The sequence below is a fragment of the Megalops cyprinoides genome, chromosome 23 (genome assembly GCF_013368585.1).
Source record: "Megalops cyprinoides isolate fMegCyp1 chromosome 23, fMegCyp1.pri, whole genome shotgun sequence".
NCBI lineage: Eukaryota > Metazoa > Chordata > Actinopteri > Elopiformes > Megalopidae > Megalops > Megalops cyprinoides.
Window position 1 is genome coordinate 20,076,110 of NC_050605.1, and position 23,513 is coordinate 20,099,622.

Consider the following 23,513-nt stretch of genomic DNA (forward strand, 5'->3'; position numbering starts at 1 on the left):
TCTCTTCTGGTCTGTGATAAATAGGGGCCTGGTACCATCCCATCCCAATTGTGGCAATCCTACAGCAGAGTCAGACATGTGCTGTAGTTAACCGGACAACGCATTGATTGTGTCTCCCATTCTGCAGAATAAAGGCTGAATGCTCCATCCACTTTTTCCCCCACACAATACGTGGGGCAGTGGGAGAAGTCACACACATATCACAGCTGAAAAAGCACTCTTTCTTGTAAAACGCCCGTACCATCAAACACATTCAGACACTTGATACGATTATTTAGATGTGCCTTGGCGGAATGTTACTAACCAAAAAGCTCAAAGAACCTTTGCACAATAGTAACTTTAATATAAATATTAAAGTACTGTGCAAAATATTACTTTAGTTTATATGTTTATATGTTGTGGTTGTGATTTGATACATGGATTGACGATCAATCATCAATCCATGTTTGGAAAGAAATTTACTCAAGTCCGCGTGCTTCTGCCATGTGACCGGAAGCAGCTTCATATTTTTCACAATACGGAAGTGTCCGGGGAGCGAATTCTTTGCGGCACTGACTGTAATGTTAACCAGCGGTTAATTTCGCGAATCGAGGTAATCGGATTTTATTTTATCCATAAAGTAGCTGTCTTACATGAAAACCTCAGAATCGCTACTCAAATTTTACGTTAGAACTAGCTGTAGAGGTGCTTTTTGAAAGAAACATGTCTGTAAGCTCACTGGCTAGCTAGCTATCTGCCAAGCTAATTACAGCTTTTCCACTGCCCTCGGTTGTTTACTCACTATCTGTCTATGCTAGTATTATTTAGGCTCTCATTTGACATGTTTGTTTTATCTAGTGCAGCGTTTTTCTTGGAATCAGGCTGTCCGTTTTAAACCCTCGTTTTCCCGGTTGCAAAACATGTTAGCTTGGAAGAGACGTGCAGGTGTGCCAGCTAGCAAACAATTTTGTACATTTGTTAAAATAATCCAGTGTTTCTTTTCGAGATTATAACTAACATTGAGTCATTGAGGTAGCTACTGGATCTGTTTCCTGGCTGGAAACAACATTAATAAGAACTGATATTTGCTATCTATGTAAACGGATTCATTTTATGCATAACATATAATATATGGAAGCAAGCCGTGAGGGAACGTTTGGGTAGGCAGAAAACGTTGTGGAATCAGGAACTGGAATCTAACTTTAATACTTCTGAAACGACATGAATGCAGACTGTGTTTTGACTTAATCAAAGTGGAGAATTGATCAGAAAGCCTTTTCGTTGCCGCACATGTCACCCCCCTCAATTCCAGCACTGTGAGGCGTTAGGATGTGGTCATGAATAATCTAAATGTCATCAAATGCCCTCCCTTCTGCGGATTTGTTACTTCTTTATTGCACGAGCGCTTTTCTTCAGTAGATGGCATAAATTAATAGCGTGCCTGAAATGGTTCCGTTTCTAATCAGTACAATCCAGTCTCCTCATTTGGTTGAGGTAATCTGCCACAGAATTGGTTACTAATAAACCCCACACAAAAAACACGGATCATCAGAATGAAAGGAATCTTTGCCTTGTTGTTCTGCATTTCAGCACCTACATCATGGAGCCAACTGCTTCTGGAATGTTCTGTGGCAGGATGCTCAGCATGGTCAACTCTGAGGACGTGAACGCCATCATCCAAGCCCAGAGGCACATGTGAGTGTCCTACCACTGAGTGTATGTTATCTGCACAGAAATAGGACTGCCTCACCCTGAAAAAAGTTTGAAGGAAAGAGAGAGATGAATGCCATATTGGATAGGATTTGGTCTCTTTCTTTCCATAGTTTTTGAAACTATGGGATACACAGGTTGGCAGTTAGGGGTCCTGTTCCTGTTACGTTGTGGAACAATCTTGTCCTGTTTACCTCCGAATCTTAATGTATCTGTGGAGGATACATTTCTACACTGTTTCCCCGCATGGTTTCACCCTGAGAAAGGAAACACATCCATGCTGTCTAACTAATGGCACAGTAATTGAAACATTTTTCTCAAGTCTAGGCAGTGAGTGCTGTCCTCCACTGTGTACCCTTAGAGCCTCTGAGGGTTACCTCCCTGCCTCTGTGTGAGCTGTGCTGGTTTTCCTTTGTTTTCCATTGTGGAATGCAGCGGTTCGCTCGAGAGTAATGTGATTGGACTGTTGCTAGGCTGGACCGCTTCGAGAAGACCAATGAGATGCTGCTGAACTTCAACGGCCTGTCCAATGTGCGGCTCCAGCAGATGAACGAGCACTTCCTGCACCACACACGCACGCTGGTGGAGATGAAGAAGGACCTAGACAGCATCTTCAGGAGAATCAGGTGCTGCCCCCTGTGGGACATGGAGAACATGGCAAAAAGGAGAATTTACTTTTCCACTCTGCTTCCACCTAACCTGAGCTAAGTGTAGGTCTGCTATTCCCGAGTTGAGCCAGGGGGGTTTCTATAGCAAACTGACTCCGGCTGACAGCATGCAGGCTAATCCCAGGTGTGATAACAAGATTACCTGAAGACAAGGTGGGGCAAACGGACCTGCATGTGTTTATCCTGTGAAAACTGGATGTGACAATGAGTATTCTTAGGTCGGGAACACAGTCTTGTTCAACTGTCTCAGGCTGTTCATGTTAGAAAGTAAGCCTTTATCTCCCAGGCTGTACACAGGGTGGCAGTGTAGCATAATAGTAAAGAGCAGGGCTCGTAATCGACAGGTTGCTGGTTCGATTCCCCACTGGGGCACTGCTGCTGTACCCATGTACAAGGTACTTTACCCAGAATTGCCTCTGTAAATATCCACCAGTATAAATGGATAACGTAAAAATTATAACCTATGTAAGTTACTCTGAATAAGCGCATCTATTGAATAATAATGTAACGTAATGTAATGTACACAATACAGATTGCATCATGAATTGTTAATTTCTTATGTGTCTTCAAAACAGGAATAATGGAGGGAGAAGCATCAAGGTTTTTTTCCTGTCTTAACATAGTGAAAAAACACACAGCTTTGACTTTTGACTTTGAGTGGCTCAGTCGGTAAAAGCACTCGTTCTGAGTGTAGACTGAATGCTACAGTCCGGGTTCGAACCCAACCGTGTGGGTTCGAACTAATGGGGGCTTCGGTCCAATTAGCAACAGTGACCCCTACTGGTCATTCGGGTGCCTGTGGTCCGCATGCCAAAGCTGCATATGAAATGTCTTCCTCCGACTCGTCTCTGTGCTAGCTTAGCTTGTGGACCGCAGTGTGAAAAGAAGCAGCAGCTGACATCACATGCTTGTCCACGCTCTCCCGGATTGACAGTGGGGGTTGTGCAATGGGACCGAATGATAACAAATTTGACATTCCAGAATTCAGGGAACTGGCCATTCCAAACTGGGGAGTAAGTGGAAAAAGGGGAAAAAAAATATGAAAACAAGGCCAAATCAGTGTGCCACACATTTTAAGATGTTAAGCTACATTCTTAGACAAAAAGTATGGGAGATTCAAAGAACAGCAAGTTAAACTAAAACCACAAATCTGTTGAGCGCAGGGAACACAATTGAAAGTGTGCTGGAATATGATGCTAAAGGGACAAACAGAAAAACATGAACCAAGAAATCTGGAAACATAAGCTAAAATTCAACCTGATCCTCTTCTCTTGCAGGACACTGAAAGGCAAGCTGGCCAAGCAGTATCCAGATGTGTTCAGCAGTAAGTGGAGCTCTGGCTATTTGCACATAGATCTGTTTGCCATATTGCGGCCGCTCCTGGGGCAGCTGTGTGTTCCGTGTAGACTGTGATGTCATAAACAGGCCATGTGGATTGTGTAGCCCTGTGCCGTCCCTGTGTATCACTGCCTGTTCCTGTAAATGCAGACGTCCACGAGTCTCCCATCCTGGAGGACGACGACGACGAGTTTGACCCCGTCCCGCCCAGCACAGCCACCACCACCGCCACCTCTGAGCAGAGCACGGAGTCCTGCGACACCAGCCCTGACATCATCTCCCCCACGGTCAGCCGCTGCTCCGAGGAATTCTCCCAGGAGCCACCGGACACTCCCACCTCAGATGGCCTGGGCGGGGCGGTCTTGAGAGACGAGGGGCCGGATTAGATTCGGGAGGAGGGGCGTGCCGTGTGGAATGCGACTGTTCCATCTGGCTAATATACCAACCGGCTGTCTTTTTTCATTTTATTTTGCACTTGCCTTGCAATGATGTCATCCGTCTATGGATGGTTTAAAGGCTATGCATGAATCATGCTTGTACAGGACTAACTGCTGATGGAGAGAATACTTGAATTTTTCTTGTGGATGAAGGTGACCCTCACAAGTGTTGTAGGACTGCTCTGCTGCTGGAGGTGTAATATTTGCTTTTATGTGTGTGGAAGCCTTTTTAAAATAACAATTTACTATGTTATCAATAACTATTATTACTCTTACATGTTCCATTGCAGTTGTTAAACAGATATGCAATTCTTTACCCTTGTGGAGTTCTGCTTTTTCAAAGGTGAAGGTACTGGCAACCCCAAAAAGAACACTTTGCTATTTGGTCATCACTAAAATGTCCTGTGTGGGAGCGGGATCATGGTTGGTCTCTTGTATGTTTTTTCAAGAGTTTTGTGCGATATTTCTGTTATTTATTCTTACATTTGTTGATAAAATAAAGAAGTGGCTCCCTTAGTACTATGTCCCCAGAGACACTCAAGGTTTAAGACTAGTGTGTACTCTGTGACTGACCAGTGTTATTTTACTAATGTTTGCTTTTGTTTTTTGTTTTTGATTGAAACTGTAGATTAAGCCTGAAGGAAATGATAGCTTTTTACGTCATTGTCTGTATGATGAAATACAAATAACCTAGTGATTTGAATTGCCAAATTATATGTAATGTAATGTAATAGACTTCCATAGACCTGTAATTAAATGATACCTGTTGAATACTAATGGGTTTGCGGTAGTGTGACTTGGAAGCTGGACTTGGACCTGGAATGTGTTAGGTTTTAATGGTTAAAATGGATAAAGGATATTGTAAAATGTACACGTAGTAAATTGGCCTTGATAAAGTTTCCTGTTAGGCAGATAACTGATGAATAGTCTCTGAATACTAGTACATCACACTTGGGGTGGCATGGGGGATGTTCTCAGGCAATTATGAATCATCACAAGACTTGCAAAGAAAAGGCAAGCACACTTCAGGTATTGGGGGAATATATATTGCTATGCTTTGTTTCTAATAATACCAGTCACCTTGTGCCCACAGGACCATGGAGGAGAGGTAATCAAATTAGAGACTTATTCCCCCACAAGAAAAAAACAAATGAAAATAGAAAACATACAACACTTCTGTTTCAGTGTTTCATCTGTACTGGGTAACAATTGCAACTTTTTGATGCCAGGACCCATTATTGGAGACACATCGCTGTAATCCCAAGTTTTTTGTTTTATTAATTTAAAGAGACCAGGTAAGTGGTAATATTAGCAAATGCGTGGTATGACACTGGTAATATTATCAGCGTCATGCAATGAGTAATATGTGAAAATGTAGGGTTGCCGAATATCAGTGAATTATCCGTAAAGTGAGATTTATTGTAATAAATAGTCCTCTGAGATAGACATCACAGGCTGTACAGTTAGTAAAGGAACAATGATTAGTTCAAGGCTACTACGGATCATTCGTCTGAACGCGGAAATTTGCCATCATCCAGCACAATAAGGGAACGCTAAGAATTCTCCCAACAACAGGGGGGCGCTCTCACAATTGAGTTTCTTTTTAAAACCGATGACCATGAAATTATTCTGTGGTAGAGGGTGAAAGGTTAGCACACCAGACAGAAATATCTCTCTTACAAGCCAACGCAATAAAACCGATCGTTTATGAACGCTGGATCCTTCGTTTGAGAAATGGTTTGACACTCAAACCACTGTCTGCCCAGAAAAGAATTCAACGGGCATCTAAGATTGTATGTATCCGAGGTAAGAAGCTAGCCAGCTAGCTAACGTTTAGTTAATCTGTTAACGTCTGTATGTATGGGAGCGTGTTAAGCAACATCTTCAGCAGCTTGGTTAGAAGCGGTTTAGCTAAGTGGGTAGCTCTAGATAGTGTGGCTGTTTCTATGGTTTTACCGGCTAGCAAGATAGAAGTGTACCTGGCTCATTCATCGTGTCGTTTCAGTGCTAGCTAGCAAACTAGCCACATCGTCATAAAAGTATTGTTAGCCAGCTATCCTTAACGTAACTAGGTAGCGATCCGGCTAGGTACCCAACCAGCTAAGCCCTTATGAATGGGTGTAAATCGTTTTGCTGGGGGCTGACGTTTTATATGATAGATCCACTGGTAGTTGTACTAAGGCTTTCTAACTGGGTTGTTTGGTTATCTGCAAGTACATGGATGGATATGTTTATTTTTATCTGGCTAGCAAACTTACAGCTAGCTTGGTCACGAAGATTGGATATAGATTTTCAGCTAGCAACAAGTTGGCAGTGCACAACTGATTTTACAGCTACACTTTTTCCTGGATCTGAAGATTATTGATTAAACTAACTCTACTAGCGAGCAGAACTCGTTCTAAGCAGCACCGGTTTTTAATTTACACTTGCAAAAAGTAACACCACTTCCGTGTACACTGTGCTGGCTAATGACATCATCTCCAGCTACCTAATACTGTATCTGTCTTAAGACCGTCAGAATTGATTAAGCGGCTGTTGTAGGTTGAATATATGAGGGAGGAAGTGGAGGATTCCCCCGAAGATGAGACGACTGTATCGGAAGAAGGCTCTCAATCTGGTGAAAGAACTGGACGCTTTCCCCAAGGTTCCGGAGAGCTACGTGGAAACGACGGCGAGCGGGGGGACAGGTGAGCGCTTCAACGCTAGAGAGCGCCTTTCTCGCTCCGGGAATTCTGCCCATTGAATTTCCTAAGAATAAACAAGATTTGACTTTTATCTTCCTTGTCAGTATGAAGTATTTCAGCGCTATAGTAAAAAAAGATTATGGAAACATGCTGGACTGTGGTCCTCCATGTGTAGGACTGTGCAGTGATCTTTCACTCTCTCTGGTTTTGTGCATGGACACCAAGGCCAGCCTTAAATCACACTGGCATTTCTCATCTTTGAGGATTTTTTTCCCCCTTTCTCGGGATGTTTGTGTGGCATCAGTGGTTGTATGAAAATCTGAAGCAATACTCAGATTATAATAGACTCAAAATGATAAAGGACTCAAAAACATGTTCGGTGGATGTGCAGGCATAACAAATGTAATTGTAAGGGGCTGTTATGGAACTGTATGTATCAAAGTCTCAGGGTGGTACTGTATGTACTTCTGTGTTGGTATATGATGTGGAGTTGCCATAAGCCTTGGCATTTACTGTTCATCTCTGACCAGGTCCTGTTTTTGGTCATTGGTCTGCAGCAGGGTAGTATAGTAGTAAGGAGCAGAGCTGGTAAGCAAAAGGTTGCTGGTTCGATTCCCTGCTGAGGCACTGCTGCTGCACCTTTAGGCAAGGTGCTTTACCCAGAATTGCCTCTGTAAATACATAGCTGTATAGCTGGATAACATGTAAAATTTATAATCTGTTTTAATTGCCCTGGATAAGAGGATCTAGCTAAACGCCAGTAATGTCAGGTAATGTCTGATTCTGCATGTGATATTATTTTGAAAAAGCTGAAGTTTTTTATGTTGTCATTCTGATGTCACACTTCACAATGCATGCCCTGAGACCAGAATTGAACAACCTGAATAAATGAAGAAAAAACATCTACGTGTTCACAGCTTTGCAGAAAACATTCACATTCATTGGCAGCCAAGACCGATAGAAGTCAGTCGAAACTCGACGGGTGGCATTCCTGTGTCATTCTCTCTGTGTGTTCAGTTCAGTTTAGTTCAGTTACCTCTCTTTGCTGAAATGTAGCCCCATGGCGGCTGCAAATTGTTTCCCAGGCCCCACTTGAGCCCTCTTAAATCGACTGCATTTGTAATCCCTTTCCATTAAACAAGAACACTGATCCAGCGACAGGCAGGAGCGGAGGGCAGGATGATTATAATTGGCTTTTGGTGTTGGGAGCGACGTTTGGAATCACAAGTGGGGGAAGCCTCGCTGACGTTTTGGGAAATGATCACATTCTTCTGCTCCTTCTTCCTCCAATCACAGTGTCGATAATAGCCTTCACCGCCATGGCCCTTCTGGCTCTCTTCGAGTTCTTCGTGTATCGGGACACCTGGATGAAGTACCAGTACGAAGTAGACAAGGATTTTTCCAGGTGTGTTTCCAAAAACATTTTACCCCATTTTGACTGGTGTTTGCGAGCAGATACGCAGTGGTGTTTATTAGTTAAACCAGTTGTCAAGTCAGACAGTTAACTCTTTGACCGGGTAGCGCTCAGTGATAACATAAATGGGAAAGTGTAATTTCATATGGTTGTATTACACGTGGCTAAAGGCATCTTTACCTTGCTTATACGAGCTTGGCTAGTCCCAGCGGTCTCAAAGCTCGCTGTGAAAATTGATATTAAACAGTTCCTTCTCATATCCCTCTCATATAGAGTGATAAGTAATGATTGTAATTAGTATGCTTTCGCATGAAGCAAAGATTAATTGAATTAATATAGCTTTCACTTGAGGATACGAGGCTGTTTAAGCGTGGAATGACATTAACCTTCAAGCAGTATGATGAAGCACTATAAACTTAATTTTATTTAAACAGGGACGGGGCTTGACTTTTGGTTTCATTGAATTTGACATGCTTTTTTCCTCTTTTCTTTTACAGTAAATTAAGAATAAATATAGATATAACAGTTGCAATGCGATGTCAGCGTAAGTATTTTTTGGACATATCCTTGCATTTTCTGTGGCAGTGGTTATGCTGAATTCTTGTTTGTACCGATGCAGAATTTGGACTGTTGAGCTGTTGTTGGTGTTGTTGCAGATGTTGGTGCCGATGTATTGGACTTGGCAGAGACCATGGTGGCATCCGATGGTCTTCAGTACGAGCCAGTGAGTTGTATTTCACTCAGACTCTGAATGCGTTCTTTTCCATGCGGAAGCCATGGCGTGCTTTACCACAAAGAAGTTGATATATTTGAATTGAACCAATTTTTCATGACATTTTAACCTGAGGTGGAGCTTCTCAGCAGGGATGTGATGTAAAATCAGCCTTCTTTGCTTGACATTGTTGCAGGTCGTCTTTGAACTTTCTCCCCAGCAAAGACTCTGGCACAGGTAAGATATGCACACTGTAAGTTTCCAGTCTGAAGTTTTGGCTCATCTGAAAGTTGAGACGGTAGTAGTCCAGCAACACTGTGTTTAACTCTGTGTTTAACTCTGAAGTAAAGAGTTTAAACAAGTTTCTCATACCCTTTTAGTGAATTTAGATGTTCAGGACAGGTTGAGTCTGGGGCTGGTCCTAGATCTTTACACCTTTCATTTTTGACATTTTTTCAATTTTTTTTAACATCATCTGAACACTCCAGAATCCTCACTGTACAGCATCGCAGACCAGCTTCTTGAAATAGATTTCTGACCAGGGTGTAATTCTACATTCATTCCAGTGCTGACAATGGGTAGCACTGAAGCCGAGGTCTGTTTTTCAGCCATTGGGAAATATCCAATCATGCAGCGCATTGGAGTGAAAGCAGAGTGAAAGCCGGGTGGCGAGGCCAGGATGAAGGTCACACTAAAGTCACTTCTGTTTGTACTCTTGCCGCTGCGCACGGCAGTGTCGTCCATGATGTTATCACTCGAGTCAATTTCGGAACAAACACAGTGGTTTGGTTACTAGGTAACCAGACGCTGCCCACCAGTGGTCATCCATCCCAGGTTCACCCCCACCCCCACCCCCACCCCCAGCCCCACCCAGCTGACCCCCCCGACTGTGTCACTCCTCCTCAACTGTGCAGGGCTCAGTGACTCGGAGCAGGACGCAGGGAGGCGTGTGGCTGACCCTCTTCCGAATTTCTCTTCCCCTCAGGACTCTCCTGCTCATTCAGAACAGACTGCGGGAGGAACACTCTCTTCAGGATGTCCTGTTCAAGAGCGTGTTGAAGGGCTCCCCCACCGCCCTGCCCCCGCGGTCAGTGCCCACAGAGCCGCCAACTGCGTTTGGACTGTTATCTGATTGTTTATGCGAAACTCCGCGTGTCTTTCCATCCTCCATCTACCTTTCTGTCTTTCTTCCGGGTCTCTGAATAGATCTATCTTATGTAACTGAGTAGCACCAGACCCTTTTAAACATTTAACCTCTAACAGCTTAGGAGTGCTGTCTGTTTTGTTTCAGTAGCGAAAGCATGTGTGTCTCTTTCTCCCTCATTTCAGTCCGGATCTTTGAATGACTCAATAACGCTAAATGCAGAGGAATCCGTTCCATTAGAAAGTGTGTAGCCTAACAGGTAAATGATTAAAACTGGGTGAAGCAGCCCAGGACCGCATGCTGCTGACCCCCTACCTCTGTGTCCCTCCCCCAGTGAGGATAACCCCACCCAGCCCCTTGGCGCCTGCAGGATACACGGACACCTGTACGTCAACAAAGTGGCGGGAAACTTCCACATCACAGTCGGCAAGTATGTTCCCAGTATGGCCCAGTGGTGTGTGTACCTGTGATACTGTTCCCACATTGTACAGCTTGACACAGTGGTGTGTGTACCTGTGATACTGTTCCCACATTGTACAGCTTGACACACTTAGTGGTGTGAGTAACCGTGGTACTGTCCCCACACTGTACAGCTTGTTACACTCAGTAGTGTGTGTAACTGTGATACTGTCCCCATGATGCAGTTCCCACATCTTGGCATGCTAAGCAGAGTGTGTACCTGTTATACTGTTCTAAAATTTAACAGCTCTTAAATTTCCTCGCTGTCGGTGTCTCTTGCAGACACAGAATTACTGCAGAGAGGAAAGTATTTGATTAGTGCAAACTTGTCATGGCCAGTGTTTGTTTTCTGAGTGGATGTACACATAACTCATAGTTACCCTCCCTCATCCCTTTATTTGAGAACGGTGTAGTCATTCTGAATCTATGGCCGTGCCCCTCGGTCATAATGCACTGCCTCACTGTAGAGGTTAGGCACTACAAACTACAGCGGGGTCTGTGTCCGGATGACATCAGTGCGATCATTAGCGATTGCAAAGGGCAGGATTACAGATGAGTAATCTCTCCGGCGCACACACAGGATTTAACGCCGTCCTCTCAGGTGTTTTCATCAGGGTTTGATTCTGCTCTGAGATCAGCCCTGCCTCTGAACGGATGATCAGCCCTCAGTTTGTGTGACCGCCTGATAGTCTTAGGGTATTAGAGTTAATTCCCCGAGATCGCAGTCTGCTGATGGAGAGGGAGGGAGGTCCCGTGTTGGGTGAGATTGAGTGCAGTTGGGGGGGGGGATGTCTGGCTGTGAGCAGTAAAATGAAAAAAGGATTCGCTTCCTGACGGGTTAATCCAGCAAACCGCTGGTCTCGGGGAAGTGAGAATGTGGAGACTGGCGTCCCTGAGTGGGGAAAGTGTATTTATAGTGCCTGAGTCAGAGGGCTGCACGAGCTCTCTAGCTCTCACTCCTGCAGTGGAAAAACACTGTGCAAATCCAGACCTGTGGGCTGTGGGGGTCAAAACCCAGACCATGCAGTATTACCTCTCCAGAGTTGTCTGACAGTTGTTTTGCTGAGATTCAGAATACGTGAAAGATGTGAAATTGTAATGATGGGCAGAAGGTGACTGCCAGTTCTGTGTTCTGGAGGTGTCTCTCCTATGCAGTGACCTTGAGCTCTCTCTCTCTGTTTCTCTTTCTCTCTCTCTCTCTCTCTCTGTCTCTCTTTCTCTCTCCCTCTCTTTCTCTTTCTCTCTCGCTCTCTGTCTCTGTCTCTCTCTCTTTCGCTCTCTCTCTCTCTGTCTCTCTGTCTCTCTTTCTCTCTGTCTCTCTGTCTCTCTCTCCCTCTCTGCCTCTCTGTCTCTCTGTCTCTCTCTTTCTCTCTCTCTGTCTCTCTGCCTCTCTCTCTTTCTCTCTCTCTCTCTCTCTCTCTCTCTCTCTCTCTCTCTCTCTCTCTCTCTTTCTCTCTCTCTCTCTCTCTCTCTCTCTCTCTCTGTCTCTCTGCCTCTCTCTCTCTCTCTCTCTCTCTCTCTCTCTCTCTCTCTCTCTCTCTCTCTCTCTCTCTCTCTCTCTCTCGCTCCTCACTCTCGCTCTCTCACAGGGCCATCCCCCACCCTCGTGGCCATGCCCACCTAGCAGCTCTTGTAAGCCATGAAAGTAAGCATCTTCATTTTTTCCCCCCTACTAAAGTAGTGTTCATTTCTTAATTTAAATACTACATGTATGGCCTGGTACTATATGTAGACCTGACAGCATAGTCCAGTAAAATTAAATTAACAGTACCTACTAATGGCTTCAGGGGGTCCTGGATGGCTCAGTCAGTGTCCTTGTGACCTGGGTTCGCGCCCATCTGAGCCATCAACCGACAATGACCAGGAGCTGGTCAGCATGGTCCCCTTGTTTTGCTACTCTCATAAGTCCTGCAACTGGCCTATTTCCCTGTCTTCAGTTTGACTCCTGCTGCCCTGGTGCACTATGGGAACTGTAGTGTGAACGCTTTTGGCTGCGTACAAATGTAGTTGAGGCCTGCAATTATTGTGCCTCAGCGCTCCTGCACTTGAGGTTACTGTGGTGAAGGTGAGCCCAAAGACAGGATGTATGCTCATACAGGGGGACGAATGCAGAAATAACAACTGCATCTTCATAACTTTGCCATAATTGAGAAAGTTTTGTTCTGTTACTGACTGTAACTGTATGAAATGTTGTACTGGTATTAGCTCATTAATCTGAGATTGACTCTACCCTTTCCATTACAGCATACAACTTCTCTCATCGAATAGACCATTTGTCATTCGGAGAGGAGGTTCCGGGCATCATTAATCCCCTGGACGGCACCGAGAAAGTCTGCACGGACCGTAAGCTCACGTCCCTTCAGCATAAAACGAGAAACACAGGCCCCGGTTTCATCTGACAGCAGTGTGCTTTGCCCCCGAGTAGAGCAACGGATTGGAGCCTGTGTTCCTCTCCCTTGATATTTAATCCATATGAAGCTGCGTTTGGCTGGAGTTGTAATTGGGAAGAAAGATCTGTAATAGTGGGATGAAAGCGGGAGGCTCAAACAGAGGCTTCATACAGATACAGGATTGTATAGTACAGTGGACTTGTAACCGAAAGGTTGCTGGTTCGATTCCCCAAGGGCCACTGCTGCTGTACCTTCAGGCAATTTATGTAACCCCACAATTGCCTCAGTACATATCCAGCTGTATAAACGGATAACACTCTGTAATTCTGTAATTGATGTAAGTCACTCTGGATAACAGCGTCTGTTAAATGCTAATAATGTAATATAACGTAAATGTGGAAAAGGCAGAGATCCACAGCATTAGAGCAGGGTATAGGGTAGAGCAGTAAGGTAGTGGTTTACTGTGCTGTGAAAGTTGCGTGAAAGTTGGAAAATATTTATGTTTTATTTGTGTAATTTTTCTTTCTTTAGTTTGTATTGAATATATGCGGATTCATGATGTTATGGTATGGGTACGTCTGAAAGTCATTGAAGCGCTTATCCTCACAGAGTGCTCTGGGCAGCGGTTTCGAGAGGGAAAATTCCGTTTGTGTGAATACCTGACCTGAACCCTGCGTTCATGTTCGGCGAATTGATTTCATTTTTGTTCCGCACATCGATTAAAATGAGAATAACACAACAGCAAGGATACTGGGGGATTGCAGGAGGGCAGATTTACACTCTGCTTGCCAGAGCCCAGGCTGTGCCAGACCTCATTTATACAGTGGTGTCCAATTCACTGGATTTGAAGAGGATCTGATAGACGAGAGAGAGCTTTAGAGGCGAGGTCAGAGGGAGACGTTGCCGTGCAGCGGGAGAGGATGAAATTACCTCCACCGTGCCATATGTTTTTATTCTGACAGACGTGAAGCTTTGGCCTTGTACCACAGCGTCCCATGGCTTAAATGCCTCACTGCGACTGTAATAATTCCTATTTGTTTGGGTTCTCTGTATTAGTGCTAATATTCAATGTGCCAGTTTCTTTGAACATAGATTTATAGCCAACCTTATTTTAATGCGTCTGTTGGAATTAAGTCCTGTTGTTTGTCACCAGCCAAACCAGTTTTTAGCAGTGTGGTTAACGTGGACCTCTCAGGCCAGCCAAAGATGATTTGTCCTTGTAACGGAAAGGACACTACAGTCAGAGATTATTTCACTGACATCTTCCTGTCTTCATAGCCCGATGACTTTTCTAAGGAAGTGAGAAAGTTTATTTCCTGGCTGCAGCTGTACGTGTGACTTTAGCTTTCTTTTCTGTTTCAGACAACCAGATGTTCCAGTACTTCATCACCGTAGTGCCCACCAAGCTGCACACGTACAAGATCTCCGCCGAGACCCACCAGTACTCTGTCACAGAAAGGGTAGGTCAGAGGTCATGACCCTTCACAGCGCTGTCACAGAATAGGTAGGTCATAGGTCGTTACTCTTAAGAACGCTGTCACAGAGCGGTAAGGTCTTGGGACAGTAGGCTTCAGTGAACCGTCACAAACCCTGAAGGTGGTAGATCATTAACTATAAGTGTGCTACGGAGCAGTTAGCTTGTTAGTTCTAAGCCTTTTCTGTAGTTCATGAGTACGTCTGCACACACAGTCACAGACCCCTGAACAGCAGTGACAAAAGTGACACAACTCAGGTTTTTGACAGGAATATACTGTATAAGAGCTATAGAGTTTGTCTGAGCGGCAGGCACGGAACGGACCCGCAGCAAAGAGCTTATTCACAGCTGAGCTCCACCACAGAGGGGAGGATTTAGGAGAGGCCTCCAGCCAGTCTGGCAGCTCCTGTCTGCTGCCTCAGCACTCCATCTCTCCCGTAAACTGTGCCTCTCTCTCCACTGTTCCCTCTCACTGCCTCTATCCCACAGTCCTCGGCAGGTGCTGACAGCTCATTGGTCACTCTGAGCGTGAGTGCTGAGTCAGCACCTCGTCATGTGACGCTTCAGGCCCAGTCAGGTGTGATCATCGTAACTCCCCCGTACAGCCTCCTGCTCTGTGGCCGCTTACTCTCCTCATTTCACCACTTTGGAGTTACATAAATTTATGTAAATGTGTAATAAAATGTTGTAGGGTGCAATATTGGGTTTTTGGGATTGTGGTAGAGATGGAAGGCTCCAAGAAATTTTTGCGTGTGTTTGTGTGCGTGTGTTTGTGTGTATGTGTATTTGTGTGTGTGTGTGTGCGCGCGTGTGTATTTGTGTGTGTGTGCGCGTGCGTGTGTATTTGTGTGTGTGTGTGTGTGTGTGTGTGTGCGCGTGTATGTGTGTCTGTGTCTGTGTGCGTGTGGCCGTGTGTGTGCGCGCGCGCGTGTGTATTTGTGTGTGTGTGCGCGTGCATGCGCGCGTGTGTGTGCGCGTGCATGCGCGCGTGTGTGTGCGCGTGCATGCGTGTGCGTTTGTGCGTGTGCGCGTGTATGTGTGTCTGTGTCTGTGTGCGTGCGTGTGCGTGCGTGCGTGTGTGTGTGTGTGTGTGCATGCGTGCGCGCGTGTGCGTGTGTGCGTGTGCGTATTTGTGTGTGCGTGTGTGTGTGCGCGCGTGTGTGTGTGTGTACACTAACCGCGCTGTATCCTTCCCGCTGCAGGAGCGGGTGATAAACCACGCAGCAGGCAGCCATGGTGTTTCAGGGATCTTTATGAAGTATGACATCAGCTCTCTGATGGTGACAGTGACCGAGCAGCACATGCCTCTCTGGCAGTTCCTGGTGCGACTGTGCGGCATCATCGGGGGCATCTTCTCCACCACAGGTACCGCTGAACACACACACCTGATACACACACACACCTCATACACAGGGAGACTCTGCAGCTGAACACACACACACACCTCATACACAGGGAGACTCTGCAGCTGAAAACACACACACCTGATACACAGGGAAACTCTGCACCTGAACACACACACACCTCATACACAGGGGGACTCTGCAGCTGAACACACACACACCTGATACACAGGGACACTCTGCACCTGAACACACACACACCTGATACACAGGGGGACTCTGCAGCTGAACACACACACACCTGATACACAGGTAGAATGTATTTTAGTTTATTTTATAAAGACAGAATACTCCCCAACACAACTAAACTCTCAGCCCCTGTACCTTTAACAGGATGACATACATAGAATGCTTTGTTTATTTTAAGGGTACACATCTGCACAGCTCTCGGAGAGCCTGGGGACCGGCAGGAACAGTTCGACCTTCATTGTGCCCAAAGTCCTTGTTTTTTTTGTCATATCCTGGCAATGATGGGCTGATACTGCATTGTACCCAAGCTCACATTCTGTGACTGAGGTCACATAACTTCCTGCCTCTCTGGCTTCCCGACAGACAGTTAACAGTCATGTCCCTGGTCTGTCCTTTGCTTCAGGCATGCTCCACGGGCTGGTGGGCTTCTGTGTGGATGTCATCTGCTGCCGCTTCAAACTGGGCGTCTACAGACCCAAGGAGGTATGACTTGACGTCTTCTCCTCACCCATATGTCTGTCTGTGGATCCTGTGCTTTTACACCTAGAAAAGTACAACCAAAGCCTTTCTGGTAGTTTTTAGAACTTGAGTGAATTACTGAAGTGTATTTCTGCCTGGCTAAATGTTTCACAAACATCCAAAGTCTTTGCAATACTCCACCTAGGCTCTGTTGAAATATGGGTGGCATAGCTGTTAAGGAGTAGGACTCATAACTGAAAGGTTGCCGGTTTGATTTCCAGCTGGGGCACTGCTGCTGTACCCTTGGGCAGGGTCCTTAACCCACAATTGTCTCAGTAAATATCCAACTGTACAAATGAATAACATTGTAAAAAACTGCAACCTAATTAGGTTGCTCTGGATAAGAGCATCTGCAAAAATGCCAATAACGTAAAATCTGTTGGTACACCGGTAATACTTTGCCATTAAATAGAAGGTATGCTCTGAGTGAGGGAAGAGGTTCTGCTCTCCTTTGACTTGAATAATAGAACACTGACAATTAGTTTGACTGCCAAAGGGAAGCAGAACTTTCCCATCCCACAGTGTAGGCTGTAATTGCAAACCGCCTCCGTTTCTTCACTGGAATACTGTTCATGTCCAAGCCCTGCCCAGTCTCTTCAGACAGTGACTTCTTTCTAAGCTCCACCCACTCGGCCTTCAATTGACCGCATTCTAAACTCTAAACCCCTGCTGTCCTCAGTTGCCTCCTCTCTCCTTGCGTGAACTTGAAAGGAGCCTGACTCCACTGTCAGAGCGTTCAGTGCAATCTTCCCTCTGAAAGCGGGAGAGCAGCAGACTGCGGTCAGTAGCCAGACTTCATTTATCTGAGTCTTTCTGGAAGGTTCCTTAAATAAATGATTGGAAATCGATGTAATGAAGTCTGGTGAAACTGCTCTTGTGGAATCAATACATTACATTCAGTGGGATGGATATAAATTGCAGTGTGCTGGAGTACAACACCTGTCAGCAAGTTTGGCTGCGTCACCTCCAAACTTTTCTTCATATGTCTCTGTAAAGGGTTGCCTAGCACTGGTCTAGGAGGGGTTTCCCTCTAACTGTCTGCATTTAAACAGATACAGTAATTACTGGCTGGTTGACATCAGCTCATCTCCTCTTTCTCAGCTCAGAGAGTACTGGTAATTTAAAAGGCTAAATTAAAAGGTTGTGTGAGAAAGCACCTGGAGCTTCATACCTCCAACAACACTTCCCCAAGGGGTTTTAGAAACACTCAATGACCTTTTCAAGAAACATGAAAAGAGTAGTAAGTTCCAAGTAGGAACAACATGTAGTTTTAAGGTCAGATAACGGCCCCTCTGTCATTTTTAAAGTGAGTTGGAAGGCTTCCGCCCTACAGGGCAGGGATTGGCTATAAAGATTAGAAAAGGCAATGATGTCATCTCTCAGTGACGGATTTCACGTGTTTCACCTCCTTTTCTCTAGGTCGTTTTAGGCCTAAATACGAAAAGAAAATATGATTATGAAATGTGACCTGAGTGAATTCTGATTGATATTTATGTTTCCATTTTCAGGTCAGCTTCCCAGATGGCCACATGAATAACCACAGCCCTTTACTTTCTGAGAATAGCAAGCACTAACAGGAGTGGGGGCTGCCCCTCCCTCCTCATTGGTCCATTTTTCTCCCACTGGAATTCTGTGCCCGGAGCACCTGTCTGGAGGCGTTAGCAGCCCAGGCGCGCGGGGAAAGCATTTTTAAACCCATTGGCCGACCTTTTTGCTACAAAAATTTTCTTATGCAGCCGACGGGAGCAAAACCACTCAGACAAAATTACAGAAAAAAAAAAAACAAGAAAATCTCCGGAGCATTGCCTGAGCGTTTGCGTGGAGTTTTCATTCCGTTTCTTTATCGTCATCTCTGAATCGTTATCCTCGAGTCCCTCGTTACTGTACACAACTACTGTACTGTGTAAGGCCTGTTCTGCTGGGCTTTCCTAGCGCTGCTCGGAAGAGGAAGCCAGCGTATTACAAAGGGGAGGGGGGGTGTGATGCGCACAGGACATTACACTGTGTTTTATGGGTCCAGATTTTGTGTGCCAAATGTTTATAATCCCGTTAATTATTTGTGTGTGTGGTGTGTGGGTGGGTGGGATGGGGGGAAAAACTAATTTTACAATGTTATGATGGTCTGTTATATTCTGGTCTGGTTTATGACGTGGGGCGTTTATTTGCATTTTAAACATTGGCTACAATAACCTTTTGATAAGACCGTCTGCAGCAAGGTTAAAAAAAAAGTTTGCTGTAAAAACGTGGGAAGTGTGGGAGGGGGTTGAATAATGGTTTTACCCAGTTGAAATCGTGTCATGAACTGTCACCAGCGCTTTTCAGTGAAGTTCTAACATCCTTGTGTAGAGTAAAGCACACGAGAGAGTACCTGTAACTCGCTGGGGCTGCATATCGTGTGTTTTTCTCAGTATTAGAGTGTAAGTCAGTGACACACTCAGAGTCGTCAGTAGGGGGAGAGGCTTAACTCACTTGTCCTCAGCTGATATTTTCTGCTGATGTTATCGGCCTTTAAAAAGTGATTGGCAATTTTTATCCATGTTAGTACCTTTATTAAATCATGCAGATGGTGACCTATTTTGATATTCATGTTATGGTTAAATATTAATCAGGTGGTGCAGAGAACAATGCAAATGTAATTAACTACAAGGTTTGATTATTGAAATAGGGGAAAAAAAACCTTGCTTTCTATGTCTGTCACTATAGATGATTTTGTCAGCGTATTTAAGGGTAAAATAAAGGTTGCAGTCTAGTAAAATGTTCTTATTTAAAACAAAGGGAAGTGAATGGCATTCTGGGAAACAGGATGTCCATTTCCTTTTTTTGGCTTGTTCTCATTTGCCACGGCGTGGCTTGTCCCTCTTACCCTCCTGCTGTGTGTGTGCCTCAGTGAGGAAGGCCTACCTGTAGACAGCTCACGTTGCTTTTCGGAGCTCCCTGAACGTGCTCAGACTCGGGCTTGTGGTCCTACCACAGTAGCACTTTGCCTGCCACAGTGACGCTATTCCTGTTCCAAAGCCACAGTACAACACTGTCCGCTCACAACTTTTGTGCTGTTTCTTTGCACAAAAGACAGCGTTTCGGTCCTCAGGAAATACTGCACATCTGGAAAGGGTTGGATCTGTTGGGCAGGATGGGGTGTGGGGTTTGCATGGTCTGCCTCTGATGAGCTGTACAGCTGATTATGTGACAGGTAGTTTGGTCATCATAGGTGTACTGAAGGAATACACTAGCCAGTCATTGTGTCGCGTTTTCTGTTGATGTTTTGTTAACGTCCAGTATTTGCCTGTTGATTGTGACATCAGTATCTCGCTGTGAGACTCTTTGAGACTCATGCAAATGTTTATCAGTTGTCTTATTTAAATATTTAAATCATAACGCCGTTATGTTTCTTTGAAGAGACAGTGGCTGCTTATGTAAGCATAAATTACAGTTTAATGGAAAACTTTTAACCAATAAAAACAGCAGGTGAACTTGAAGCAGATAGTGCTCTTACCTGTGTTGTATTTAGGTAAAGGACTGGAAATTGAGATGAGTTGCAAAGGAGGTAGTACCACTGTAGAGAACAGTGGCTGTGATGTGTATTCCAACTCTTATTAACCACAAAAAAAGGTCAAACTATCTTTGATAAAATCAGACAAATGAACACTTTAATGATGTGAACCTCAGCCCAAACAGAAAACAATATATCTAGACATACAGAAAGAGAAACATTTGTGGGACAGTGCGTAATGATGACCTCGTCTTTGTGGTAAGATCTGTGTGAGGAAATGCGGATTCATGCAGGGGACAGAGTATATGTGGGCAGTTTCATTTACAAAATAAGCACACATTTTGTCAGTGGGGGGAAAAAACAGAAAATTAAATTCCTCTCGGGTTAAAAAATCCCATAATTTTAAGAAAACAAACCTGACGTTCAACAGAAATTTAACATTGCAGCAACATTAACCCCCCATCACACATACTTTGTAATGGAGTGAATGTGATCTGAAATGAACATATTGAAAGAATGTGTGTGTGTGTGTGTGTGCGCGCGCTGTGGACTTCATAGGCAGGCTTGTCATGGCAGTATTGGTCAGAAAGACTCAGCTTGTTGGTGAATAGGACTGATTGGCTCCAATTTAGCCTTTAAGACAGTAAGGTGCTTTTCTCGTGTGGCAGGGAAAAATCTTGAATGCTTTTCTGCTGAGTAAAAGTAGACGCATGGTGTTCTTCTCTGGAGTTGTGACAGAATTATGCCAGAGAGCTCGGGGGGGTTGGGAGTGTGGTCGTACATGCAGGATGACGAGGCCAGGGGAAGTATTTTTAAAAAGCAAATAAATGGTCAGGTCTCTCCATTTGTTGTGAATTGGCAGCTATTGGAGGGAAACTGGAAGCTGGTCTCCCCACACCCTCATCACACCCTCTGAAAAGACCCTGTAATGACCGAGAGGGTAAAATGTCAACCTTGTCCTCTGCTCAGTGACCACAGTGCTCCTGTATAAATGTACAAGCTTGTGAATGTGTTGAAATTTGTCGCTTTGGTTACTTGTCATATCCTACACGTTTTAGCTGTTGTGTACCTAAGCTGGGAGGGTATCCACGACAGGTGTGTGTGTGTGTGTGTGTATGTGTGTATGTGTATGTGTGTGTGTATGTGTGTGTGTGTGTGTGTATGTGTGTGTGTATGTATGTGTGTATGTGTGTATGTGTGTATGTGTGTATGTATGTGTGCGCGTGTGTGCGTGTGCGTGTGCGTGCGTGTGTGCGTGCGTGCGTGCGTGTTTCCAGTTTATTTTTTTAGGATCACACTTTTGCTTGAGGGGGATCCTCTGGGGGCTTTTCTTGTGGTTTATACTTACAGGGCACAAATCTGACCATTGCCATTTGAAATCCTGAAGGCTTTTACAGTTTGGTTGATATGCAGGTCCATCTGAAGGGCAAGGATGAGTATTCTTTAGGATGAGTCCTGACCAATGAAACGGATTAGATCAGTCAGGTGACTGAGCACTTGGGTCACATGACAGGGACAGGGAGTCGAGCTTTGCGCAGCTCTGCTAGGTGCTCCTAGCTGGAACAGGGACTGGATAGTGTTCTTTCCCTCCGTTTGTTCGGCTGCAGAGGAGACTTCAGTGGCCTCTGCTTTTTGGCTGATGAAAACTGTGGGCCTCTTCGTACCCCTCACTGATTGCGTTTTCAGCTCATTGTATAATGCTGTCCCGCCATCTCCACGTGAAGAGCTTGCACAGTGACGGGCTGATGGTGGTGGTGGTGGTGGTGGCGGCGATAGAGCTGCTTTGTGCGAGTGCGTGTACAGGTAGTAAGAATGGGAGCTGGTCTGATACGTGGCCAGGCAGTGTGCACATAGTACTTAGTACTGGACAGTAAAGCAGAATTCTGCAATAGGGTTTAGTCACCTGTCACCTGCACCACTGGGCTACATGTTTCCTTTCCACCAGAGGCCTATAAATGCTTAGAGAGGGCAGGTTCCCACCTGATGGATTCCTTGAATAAAAATCCAACTCTTGATACAAGATGGCTGTGGGTGGCTAGTGGCTAACACTGGTTTAGTGATTGTTTAATCTATTTACCTGCTCATTGCATAAAACCGCAACAATGTCTTAGCTGATTGACGTAAAACTAAGCCTTATGGCAGTGCTGTTGTCCCCAACAAGATGAACACTTACAGCACCACTCAAACATGTGACACACAACATTGCAAATAAAACTTAAAAACTTACTGGTCTGTCTGTTCTAGGAAATAAGCTTTTGTCTGTTGTTTACATTCACACATACAGTGCCCTCCAGATTTCTTAAAATCCTTGTTGGTTTGAATTTGTCTTTTGAGCCCTCATAAAGTGTTAACAGAGACTAGAAGATTAGAGGCTCTTAGAGCCATTACCTGACTTCAGGTCACTGGTGCTGAAATTTGGCAAAATGTGACAAAAAAGGCAAATGTGTGGTTTGCACACAGATGGAATTATCCTGAATGCTATTTAGAGATTGCTTCTGTGTTTAATCTTTATTAACCTGGCTTTGATGCTACTACTAGTTTAAACTGAACAAGGGAATTAATAAATATGGAAGGCATTGTATGTTAAACAGCTGCTGCTACGTGGACAGCATGTGACTGACTGATTGATTGATTGATTGATTCATTAATTCCCAGCAGATGTAGCAGCAAATGATGACATGAAGGGGCAGGATCCAGGGGAGGTTGGTGAGATACTTCTAGGGAGGCAAAGACAACATGTTTAATAATTACAACTAGTTTGGTTGACTTGAAGTCTTTAACAAGCATGTCATTTTAAATAAGGATCTGCTGATTACTTTTTACTTCATTGCATCTGATATGGTACATTTTCTGTGTGCACATCATATGAATTCGTTTTATGGTGGAAAAAAAGTTTGACAACATCAAATAACTATAAAAACAGGTGACTTGTTTTTACCGTCAATTTGCATGATTTAATGCTGGTACATCAGAGGCCATGAAGTAAAAAGGAACTAGCAGCAGATGGGTGATCATTAATAAAATCGACAAGCTTGTCAGTTATCCGTTCTCTGCCTGTATTCGTAGCTCACCAGCCACCACAGAGGATCTGAGGAACATGGAGGCAGATGACTTGCACACGGGTGTGGTTTTTCTGCTTTAGTTTATTAACGTTTTGCCAGGCAAGTTGAGATAATGTGTTTCAGAAAGCAGAAACATAGTGGCTGAACTTTGAAAATGGCATTTAACATAAAAAAACCTAGAGTTGTGAGAGCACCACAGCTCCACAACTATGACAATGGGCAGATCACATCTCAGACAGAACAGAGATGGCTTCAGAAGGGATCATGCAACAAGGACACCACTTTGTCATTAACAGGAGAAACGCATACAGACACGTTTAGTAAACACACAAATGCATGTCTTTCCCCAGACTCTGCCAGCTGCACTGAGCTCAAAGAACCAATTGGAGATCCTCTGAGCGGGACTGTTTGGGCCTGTCTCCTCACAAGCCCCACCAAAAG

At 44.7% G+C, this 23,513-nt stretch overlaps 2 protein-coding genes across 4 annotated transcripts; both read left to right on the forward strand.

The window, feature by feature from the left end:
• Window positions 1-519: 519 nt before the first annotated feature.
• kxd1 (KxDL motif containing 1) lies at window positions 520-4,735 on the forward strand. The gene is made up of 5 exons (XM_036518319.1): window positions 520-592; window positions 1,570-1,674; window positions 2,163-2,315; window positions 3,635-3,681; window positions 3,846-4,735. The coding sequence occupies exons 2-5, from the start codon at window positions 1,580-1,582 to the stop codon at window positions 4,079-4,081; spliced, it is 531 nt and encodes a 176-aa protein (XP_036374212.1). The 5' UTR covers window positions 520-592; window positions 1,570-1,579; the 3' UTR covers window positions 4,082-4,735.
• A 1,044-nt stretch (window positions 4,736-5,779) lies between these two features.
• Window positions 5,780-23,492, forward strand: ergic2 (ERGIC and golgi 2). 3 transcript variants are annotated; one of them, XM_036518386.1, is made up of 14 exons: window positions 5,780-5,938; window positions 6,674-6,819; window positions 8,113-8,221; window positions 8,728-8,774; window positions 8,887-8,954; window positions 9,139-9,179; window positions 9,928-10,029; window positions 10,421-10,516; window positions 12,135-12,190; window positions 12,790-12,888; window positions 14,298-14,395; window positions 15,612-15,774; window positions 16,405-16,484; window positions 23,423-23,492. In XM_036518386.1, exons 2-14 carry the CDS (start codon window positions 6,714-6,716, stop codon window positions 23,468-23,470), a joined length of 1,113 nt encoding a protein of 370 aa, XP_036374279.1. In that variant the 5' UTR covers window positions 5,780-5,938; window positions 6,674-6,713; the 3' UTR covers window positions 23,471-23,492. The 3 variants fall into 3 exon arrangements, with proteins under 3 accessions (XP_036374279.1, XP_036374277.1, XP_036374278.1); XM_036518384.1 differs by lacking the exon at window positions 23,423-23,492 and adding an exon at window positions 18,029-18,564; XM_036518385.1 differs by lacking the exon at window positions 23,423-23,492 and adding an exon at window positions 18,029-18,564 and having other exon boundaries at window positions 5,780-5,925.
• Window positions 23,493-23,513: the final 21 nt, after the last annotated feature.